Below are 9,636 nucleotides of genomic sequence, written 5' to 3'. Positions count from 1 at the left end.
GGTTATGCAGCCGCTAAATGCGCAGTACACGTCTTGATGAGTTGGCTATTTACTTTCAATTTCAGCTTGCCCCTGACCGTCATATCTGCAATGGGAAGTGCACTTGCAAGGCAGGGTACCCCGGCACATGCAAGCATGCTGCTGCCGTGGCACTATGGATTAGTGAACAGCAGCCCCTCTCCAAAACAGAACTGCCACAGGCTTGGGGCCAGCCCTCTCGAAAACCAAACATTGACGCAAAGGAATCGATTGAGGAACTGTTCGGACGTAAGCCTCATATATTGTTTGCTCCTGGCCTGAAACTGAGATTTCATTCCGGTTTTTGTACCTGTAATTGCATTCTCTGCCAGTTGTGTTCCATGATGTCATTCATATCTAATCAAGTTGCTCTTCGCAGGTAAAAAGGAGCTGTTTGTTGGTGGGGCACGGCCTGATCAAGTTCCACCGTCATATGTCCTAAACAGGTTCCCAGAAATTGCGTGCCCTCACAACGACATGGCACGGATTGGTGCCATGACCACCACTGAAAGAGAGGCGAAATCTGTGATCTCAGATGTCTTGAGTGCGGTATTTCACCAGATAGAGCTTGCGCGCCTGCAAAAAATGATAACGTGGGAAAATTGCATGCCTGTTTATCACGTAATGACTGTAAATTTCGAGTCGTCCATTGCATTGAGACTTGTCCGTTGTAACCTGGAGGAGGAGATGACGCCAGCTGAGAGGGAACTATACTCCTCCAAAGTGGCGTGCACGCAGCAAGGTGCCGAGTGCATTGCTGTGGACACAGTGCTTCAGGCAGGCTCGAAAAGGCATGTGCGTTTTAATTTTTCGATAAAAATATATGACCTTTTGTTTTGTGAAGTTGGTATTATGCAATGAATATGTACAGCACATAGTAATCAAATTTTCAATGTGGTCTTTACATACAGGTGGTTCAGCGAACGTGAAGTCAGGCTGTCGAGCTCCATCGCCCACAGAGTCGTCGCTCGAAGGCGGCCATTCGACACCCTTGCCCAAAAGCTACTTCACCGAAAGCCATTCACTGGAAAGGCTGTGACGTATGGTAAGATGATTGAACAGTATTCACATGCACCGAGTGCACATTTGGTGGCATGCTTATTTTAAGTGGCATCCTTATCCTGCTTATCTTTATTAGGACGAAAGACAGAAGCTGAAGCCAGAGAAGTATTTGAGAAGAAGGTTGGTGCGTCCGTTACACAGGTGAGTGAAAGGTGCAACTATGCTCTGTTTCACCATAAAGCGCCTTTCACACACTTGCAACCGAGTAGGACCGAGGGAGACAAGACCGGTTTTTAGGTGTCTTGCGTCGGCGTAGGACCTGCTCCGTAGCAGTGCCTCTGGTCCTATGCTGTCACAAGAGGCTTAAAAATCTCTCTTGACTATCTCGGTACAAATCGGTTGCAAGTGTGTGAACGGCACTTAAGTTGAAGCAGTCAAAGGCTAGGTGACATACCGTACCAACACAGAAAGAAGTGCAAGGTGCAACACGCACAGAGGAATGATGAATACAGCGAGGCTGTGCTTTTGCAGGCTACATCGGCTTGTAGTGTTTGCTGTGCTCCGACTTAAGCTGAAACAAGGCATAGTGAAGTTTATTTCACTTTTGGAGCAGCATTGAGCCATAGATTTTACGTCTAATTTTAATAGCCAAAAGAAATCTTGAATGGAGAGGTGCTCGTTATGGTAGGATTCAAACCTTTGCATGGCAGACACAAGTGTTACTTGGTGCTCCCCAAGCAGTTTTCTTCAATGAAATTGTATGCAAAAGTGAGAAGAAGTGTTATTGGCGAACAATTTCTTATTAAATTTTCTATAACCCTTGTCTCCCAAACTTGTGGTTCTGTTTTTATTGTTGCCTATCCAGTTCTATTGAAGAAGTGTGTGTGAGCGTGCATGATCACCCTAATGTCACAACCAATATAAACTCAGGTTGGCTTGATAGTGCACTTGAGGCAGCCATGGCTGTGTGCCAGCCCCGACGGATTCTTCAAGACCAGCGACGAGACGACACTACTGGAAATTAAGTGTCCCTATTCAAGGAAAAACAAGGTTCTTATCGATGTGAGCAAGGAAGAAAGCTTTGTCAAGTACATAGTATATGAAGAGGGGCGTCTGATGCTGAAGAAGCGCCACACATACTACACGCAGGTGCAAATTGCGATGTATGTGACAAACACTACCCAATGCTTCTTTTACGTGTACTCGTCGAAGCAGGATGTCATCATACTTGTCGAGCGGGATGAAGGCTTTCTCTCAGAGGCTGTCCCCAGGCTCGAGCTTTTCTATTTTAGATATTACTTGAAGGAGCTCCTTCAGTCCTAGACTCGGAGTATGCACATCGAGACAGAATGAGTTTTATGCAAGCTTTCTTTTATACAAGCGAAATCTAAAAAGCAAAAGTAAGCCATTTTTTGCTGAAGTTTCGAATTTATTTGGGTGTAAATAGCTAGTTTTCTAAACCTTTACAACCTAAATAATTATTTTTGTAAAAAAATCATTTATTTTAAAGATGGCCACGAAACATTTGCATATATGTTGGTTTTCCTTTTGGTCGGTTTAACTAAGAAAAACTCACTCACCAAAGAAAAATGTTGTGATAGCTGTCAAGTGGAGATGAAGGATTTCATTTTGAGTTTTCTCAAAGCTTAAGCGTTTTTTTATTCTTTTACACCCAAAATCTTTCTTGGTCACAGCTACTTCTTGAGAACTCATATTTAATGCAAAATCTGCCATAGTTCTTGTGTTTATAAGTGCCAATAAAATCAACACACAATGTTTCTAAAAACAATATTTGGGGGGAGATTCTTGTGCCCGTGGACACCTTGCCAAGTGTTGATTGCTGGAGGAATGTACACATGTACAGCCATTGAGTATCACACAAAGTTTGATCTTATAACGTTTATTGGATGGAAAAATTACATATTTATCAGATTTTATGTGTAACAAACACCACACAGAAAGCAAGCTCGTGCAGGGTTATAGAGACTGTGAGCACGTAAGCACAATAACAGACAGGAAACTAAAATTAGCTCTATGGCAACATTCACAAAATCATTGTGCATTCCCAATTGTCAATAACTAAAACCATACACAGCAATGTCATGCAGCATTATAAAGATTACGAGCCCATATGCACACAAGCAGACAGAAAGCCAGAAATGCCTCTTCCGTAACATTCAATGCATCATTATGCAACCCCAATTGCCATGCAAGTGCACAACACTTGAAGCATACACATATAAGCAGGCTGCATTTCCACTAGTTCATTCATTAGGTTACAAACAATGAGTCAGTGGTCTTGCTGCACTGGACAAATGCCCACCTTAAATTTCACTCACCTTGGTGGTGCACAAGGGCCGAGTCGGTGCCTTGATATACTCCCATTCGACTAGTGCAAGGACAGCGTCTCTGAAGGTATAAACTTTCACAAACATAGTGCACAAACTATTTCTGTTCATTTGAATAATGCTTGTACAAGCACACATTTGGATAGCTAGAGAGATTTGATAGGCAGTTGTTTCTATTTGATTATGCACAACTAGACCCACTGCATATGAGAGCTAGCTCTATGCCCGCAATCTGACGGAAGCTTATTGCGGAGAAGGCGCCATGTAACCGAGCTTTCGGTTGCACGTCAAAAGATCCCCAGGTGGTCCAAATTAATCCTCAGCCCTCCGCTGGGGCGTGCCAGATGCCCGTTGTTGGTTTGGCACGTAAAACCCCCAAATTTGACTTTGACTTGAGCTAGCTCTATGCACTATCACTTGAGGCACGGAAGTTTGCCATATTGCTGAAATATGTTTTGGTGGTCAAATTGTATTGGAATCATGCCCAATGGATAGTTAGTACTACCCAGGCAAGAGCCACATGGTGGCCAATAATAAAGCTAAACTATTTGTTTTGCACTTGCCACTTGAAAGAGTGACGGTACAAAACAGCAGGCGTGGTCTGTTATGACGAGTACGCATTTACTTCTCCAGATACAAGGTGCACAGAACAGCTGGTTTTCGGCCTTGGCATCGAACAAGTTCCATTCCCTATAAATGGCCATCTATATGTAAAGTTGGTGCAAGTTGCACCTTTGTATAACTCACACTTCTCAGATAAAAGGGGGCGTGCAACGATTTTATGGTTAAAAAAAATTTGCATCTCGTCATTTTCACATTGTTTATCGCGTCCCGGAGAATAGAGAAAACATCACTTTCATTCAAAATGTTGCGATTCCGCTGCATAATCGCAAAGCAAAAGCCGAGCTTTTTCCCCCACCTGCAGCCCGGAGTGGCAGCTGAAGGAACTACGGCTAGAAGGTTACGTGACCTCGCTCAGCTCTAACCTGCAGCCTAATGCCCGCTAATGTCAGCAGAGACAGGGAGAGGAAGCGTCCTCCGAGATACCACAGGGTAACCTACACGGCACTCCGAATGACGTCACTAGGAGTGTGACCCTGGAGACTGGGAGTGAGTTGAAGGGTGCCCGAAATGCCAATATTTATCTTTTTTTTACGCCACAACTAGGACACGCAGGCAAAATCGGTTTTCTGGTCTTTACTTCAGAAGTGTCGGAGGGCAACTTCCACAATTTTTTGACCGAAGTCCAGAAATCGTTACAAACCCCTTTAAGCTCCATAATAATAAAAAAAAAAAAAAAATCATACTATAAATGAGCACATATTCACTACCTCAATATTTCGCGATTTTCTCAACATGCCTGTTTGCGAGATATTTTGTGGGCACAAATTTATGGGATCCAAAATGGTATGTTTTGTACTTGCCACCATGGAACTGTTTCTTCGCGAGATCAATCTTTTGCAAATTGTCTTCAATCTGCAAATGTTGCATCCTCACAAAAATTAAAGTGCTGCCAAAAAACCAACGAAGTTCATGAAAATAAAATTTAAAAAAATGAAAGGTTCCTAAGGGTTCTCAAGTTAGTTCACAGGCTACGAGCTGATAATGTGTGGCTGAAGGTTGGCCAAAACACAGCACATGTGGAAAATGTCTCCCATTGCTGGTATCAGTGAAATGGGAACTCGGTGGTTAAGGATGTCGTAGAGCTTAATTCTTTGAATCATCCTTTCCACATGAATGCGCACCGAAGCAACTGCGTAGGTCTCTTCCATTTCCTCGGTAGTGAATGGAACGTTGCTTCCCGCCGAGAATGGTGGCATTACAAGGATGACCCCCCTGTCGGCAAGAGAAGCGCGAATGCCAGGAAATCCCTTGTCTGCAAGAACCATGTCGTCGCTTTCGAGCACATTCAAAAATCCAGAGTTTAGTGTGATGTATGTGTCTGAACATCGACCACCGTACGGTTTGGACCTGAACACCACCATTCCATTGGGGATGATTCCAACAAGGAATTTCAGTGTGTAGCATCCTTTGTACGAGGAGTACAGTACGTGCTGCTGCCTAATGTTGGGGGGTGTCTCCGTTTTTATCTCTGTGCAATCTACAATGAGAGTGCACTCCGGATAGTTTTCCTGAAAACAAAGCGGCTGCGCAAGCTTGATGTTGCTCACAGGAGGCTTACTGATCCAACCTCTAGTGACCTCTGCCAAGGTGTACAGCACAGCATAAAATGTACGGCAGGCAGTGGTCTCGTGGACCCCGAAGAGAGTTCCAACAGCGCTAAACGATATTCCCAGTTTCATTTTTGTGAGGAAGATCAGCATTTTGTTTTCTACTGTAACGTCACTCCCCCGGTCTCGAACCGTTGGCAGTAGGCTAAGCAGCAAAGCAAACACATTGCCGTCAACACCGCACAAGCTTCGCAGTGCATCTGGGCTATGCTTTATGCTGTCATAGCCACCAAAGAAGCAGGTTCTTGCATGAGGCCCAACTCCCAGGGATCTTGTGAGCTGCTCCTGTTCAGATGGGACAACCTGGCCCACAATTTTAGCTATATTATTAAGAAGAACCTGGCCACTGTTGTACAGTCGAACACTTGTACAACTAAATGTTTGGTACCATAAAACCACTTCATTTTAACAGTCACTTCATTGTAGCCATTGCCCTGGTTCAGGCAGCAACCTGAGTGAGGCCAGATCATCTTTGTTAAACAGGCCATTTAGTAGTAGAGGTGTTCAACTGTCAAATGCCCCACCCTGGTTTTTATTTTCAAATGCCTAAAAATTGCACTGCCCGAGTCAGAGACCTCTGCAGAAACAGGGCAAGTTACGAGGGAAGGTAAGTGAACTGTGGGGAACAAAGAAAATGGTTGTCTTTGGCTCAGTCAGCCCACAACGCAGTAAGAGGTTTGACAGCCCACGGGGTTTAGAGGCAAACATGAAGGTTGCAAATAGTTTTGGTCGCCAACTCAATCCCAAATAAACAAACTCACAAGCTCGTAACCAGAAACTTTGTGCCATTGACCCTACAACATTTTTAGCTTTTTTTCTGCTCTGCACCAAAAGTGTGCCCACTTCTTACTTTTCCTGCTCTCGATCTTTGTTCGGCTATCTCGTGATATTACTTTACTTACCATGCTGCACTCACCGATGAGTTGGTCCTCTTCAATGTCCATCGAGGACCACTCTCCTTCCTGATCAGCAGGACCAGAGATCTGTGAAAAAAGTAAAAGGTAGAAAAGGAGCATGAATCTCTGGTTTCCACCAACTGGTTTCCAAACTAAATCAATGAGCAGAGAACAGGCTTCAATAAATTTGCCATGCTTGTGACTTTTTCATTTTTTGCAAACTTACATTATGATTTTCAGCACTGGATGTTGGCTGGCATGTAGGACTTGATGTCGGGGGCACGCTGGTGGAAACTGGGCTCGGTGCGGTGCTTGAGGCTGTGGGAGCTGTGCTTGATGTCGTGATGGCTGTGCTTGATGCGACGGCTGTGACTGATGTTGTGGCGGCCGTGCCCGATGTGGCGACCGTGACTGGTGTTGTGGCGGCCGTGCCTGATGTTGAGGGCTCACTGTGCAGCGCTGGAACTGCCGGTGCTTTCTGAAGTCTTTTCCGCCATCTGAGAATAGCATACATGTGAATTAAGGCATGCTGATACCTATTCGTAGCAACAAGAAATGAAGGTTAGCAAATATTTAGAACCCAAAACTGAGCAGCACGACTTTTAGTGTAAACACGACACTGCCGCTTTCTCGGATTTCACTCAAACAGTGCATTGAGAGTCTGAAGTCATGCTACCTACATTGACGCCTCAAATTAGCTCTTTTCGCTACACAACAGAGCGTTTGATGTACTTCGACCAGAAAAGAAAGCAATAATGGCTTGTGTGCTAGTTGCTCCGTGTGCATGTTCTCCCACTCTGCGACAAAAAATGCTGCATTTAGAAAACGACTACTCAACAGCGTGGGTGAAATGGATTGAACACACTTTAAACCGACCGCATAAATCGGTTTCTTAACTTATCGCGCTGGGATTTGCTACAGAGGTGCTTGAAGCTGGTGCATTCATTAATTGAGAGTATGAATACAAGAAACCTCTAGAGTCAAAGAATACAAAAACTGGTTTTGTCAATGGAAAAATTATCGCCAAGCCTTTTATCACGAAATTATCAGAAAATCGTTGATGGCCATTCTGGCGTTTATCGAGATTGAAAAATTCGTGACATTGGAAACAAAATAGAGTTGGCTTGTCTTTTCTTCATTTCATGTGGCACAAATAAGCACCACAGTAACGCAGTATATATATTTTTTGGTGTATACATGCAAATAATAGGGGAAAGTTTTTGTTTTAATTTTTATTGATTTACTTAGGTGAGCGAATATTGCCACAATTCTAGCGAAAGCTTCCACCAACTTAAGACACCTCTGTAGTAAATCTCAGCGCGATAAGTTAAGAAACCGATTTATGAAGTCAGTTAAAAGTGAGTTCAATCTATTTCGCCAACGCTGTAGATTACCTTAAAAGCAAACCGCACCTGTCAAAACGTTCCAAGCCACTTGATGAGTCGAGTGGGAGCGGTCGTTTGTACGCCGGGGGAAAAATGGTAGGTACGTAGGCTGGATGGCCCACGCAGTTGCTCTTCTTGTTGCCGACGAAGTGCCGGCTACACATCCTCGAGTTTTGTGTCGGCTGCCAAGGCTTGCCATCGGGTCTGTTGAAATTTGCAAACACGAGTGGCCGTGCCTTAGCAGAACAGTCTGGAGGGCGAGAAAAACGAGTATCGCTTACTCAGTGCGCTGGGCGGCTCGTATCCAGCGTTCCCTCTGCTCGACTTCGTGCGGTTTGGATGGAAACCTGTAGAAGCTCACGCCGGGGTTGAGCCCTTCCTGTTCGTGACAATTCACAACGCAACAGTACCGTCGATGGCGACGTTTCGCGCTGCTTGCTGCCGGTTTCGACATGCTTGGACAAATAACAGCGGCTGCGTGTTGAAGTAAACAGCCGCCCGAGCAGGTTTGTTATCGCGTGGGGCGGGTGGCGCCGCGGGACTTGTACTACTCAGACGTTTTATCGCCCGCCACCGGAGGGCGCCACGATACGTTCAAAGCTTCAGCGCAGGAGGCCTATTATATATATATATATATATATATATATATATATATATATATATATATATATATATTAAGAGCATTTTAAATGATAAAAATTGCAAACGACCAGCGCGCTACAGCGGTAGCTGCTGCATTCTGGAAGTGCATGTTGGAGGAGATTTGCCTTCAGCCAGTGTGCTGTACAGTATTTGCAATGGATTATTTTCTTTCAGTGGAATCAATGTGCGAGACGTGTGTGAGGAGATGTGCGCTCTTTCAGAACGGGGGCGCCCGTAACCGCGCCTAGATGAAAGTATGTGCGCAACCTATTCTGTAGAAGCACGGAGCGCCTCTACATAACAGCTGGCAAACATACTTCGGGTGGCGGCAGTAGGGAGACGAGGGAGCGAGTCCGCACAGCGCGATGACGTGGGTATTTCGCAACGGCGGGTGTCGGCAAGGGGTTGACGGCGAGGGTGAGGGGGGGAGGGGCAGGAAGGGAGCGCGCTCTTCCTACGACAACGCGAGTCAACACCTCCTAGAAGAGAAGGCCGTAGCCAACGAGGTAGAGGGCCTTAGAGTGATAAACTGGCAGCTGAAAGTGACCCCCAATTGGCCGCCGCCATGTTGTACAATTTTGACCACTAGACACGTGACCAGGCCAAACCTATGACGTAACCAGACCAAATCTCTGGCGTCAACGATAAGATGGCAGCGCCCAGTGCGTGTCGGAAGCGTTGTGGACATTGGTCGGAGTGTGTGGATTTCGTGTGCGGAATTCCGTTTTTCAGGGTTTTGTGTGCTCTCCCGCGTAGGAATAACGTGAAGTACGAGGGAACGAGGCTTTTCTTTTTTATTTAGTTCAGAGTAAGCCAGATTCGGTCCCGTGCCTCTCGTACGGGCTCGGATCACTACCTCGGACATCGCTCGGTCGTTCGAGTTTAATTAAAATATCCGCAATCGTTAACCACGGGAGCTCCTCGATAATCGCTGTGTCGCAGGATACGTCGAACCCATCCGGAACGCGGAGTCTAAAGGTATGTAAGACGTAATTAGAACGCGGAGTTCTAACGGTACGGCGGACGTGCCCGGGCAATTTTCTCAGCTCGACGGTCAAGATTCGCATTTGAAGCAGCGAGAGAAGTGTTGAAATCTCCGAACTGCTCGGTGCTG

The 9,636-nt window shown here is 45.5% G+C and overlaps 2 protein-coding genes across 2 annotated transcripts; one reads left to right on the top strand and one right to left on the bottom strand.

The window, feature by feature from the left end:
• The first annotated feature begins 422 nt into the window (after positions 1 to 422).
• Positions 423 to 2,343, top strand: LOC121046287. The gene is made up of 4 exons (XM_040500354.2): positions 423 to 809; positions 930 to 1,063; positions 1,157 to 1,221; positions 1,951 to 2,343. Exons 1-4 carry the CDS (start codon positions 496 to 498, stop codon positions 2,341 to 2,343), a joined length of 906 nt encoding a protein of 301 aa, XP_040356288.2. The 5' UTR covers positions 423 to 495.
• Positions 2,344 to 4,798: 2,455 nt separating this feature from the next.
• LOC120846187 lies at positions 4,799 to 8,391 on the bottom strand. The gene is made up of 5 exons (XM_040503658.2): positions 8,162 to 8,391; positions 7,908 to 8,084; positions 6,722 to 6,992; positions 6,398 to 6,582; positions 4,799 to 6,005 (listed from the first exon to the last, which is right to left on the bottom strand). Exons 1-5 carry the CDS (start codon positions 8,332 to 8,334, stop codon positions 4,961 to 4,963), a joined length of 1,851 nt encoding a protein of 616 aa, XP_040359592.1. The 5' UTR covers positions 8,335 to 8,391; the 3' UTR covers positions 4,799 to 4,960.
• Between the last annotated feature and the right edge of the window lie 1,245 nt (positions 8,392 to 9,636).

This window comes from Ixodes scapularis, unplaced genomic scaffold, assembly GCF_016920785.2.
Source record: "Ixodes scapularis isolate PalLabHiFi unplaced genomic scaffold, ASM1692078v2 PGA_scaffold2__306_contigs__length_199485367, whole genome shotgun sequence".
NCBI classification, from domain to species: domain Eukaryota; kingdom Metazoa; phylum Arthropoda; class Arachnida; order Ixodida; family Ixodidae; genus Ixodes; species Ixodes scapularis.
The sequence above is the reverse complement of the archived record's forward strand: the minus strand, read 5'-3'. Positions and strand labels throughout refer to the sequence as shown.

What these genes read in the sequence shown, in the direction of transcription:
- LOC120846187 (XM_040503658.2), bottom strand. Translation starts at nt 8,334, where the DNA reads ATGTCGAAACCGGCAGCAAGCAGCGCGAAACGTCGCCATCGACGGTAC. An exon ending in CGAGCCGCCCAGCGCACTGA is followed by an intron (nt 8,085 to 8,161) that starts GTAAGCGATACT and finishes AAATTTCAACAG; the next exon opens with ACCCGATGGCAAGCCTTGGC. An exon ending in CCAGTGCTGAAAATCATAAT is followed by an intron (nt 6,583 to 6,721) that starts GTAAGTTTGCAA and finishes CTTTTTTCACAG; the next exon opens with ATCTCTGGTCCTGCTGATCA.
- LOC121046287 (XM_040500354.2), top strand. Translation starts at nt 496, where the DNA reads ATGGCACGGATTGGTGCCATGACCACCACTGAAAGAGAGGCGAAATCT. An exon ending in CTTCAGGCAGGCTCGAAAAG is followed by an intron (nt 810 to 929) that starts GCATGTGCGTTT and finishes CTTTACATACAG; the next exon opens with GTGGTTCAGCGAACGTGAAG. An exon ending in TGGAAAGGCTGTGACGTATG is followed by an intron (nt 1,064 to 1,156) that starts GTAAGATGATTG and finishes TATCTTTATTAG; the next exon opens with GACGAAAGACAGAAGCTGAA.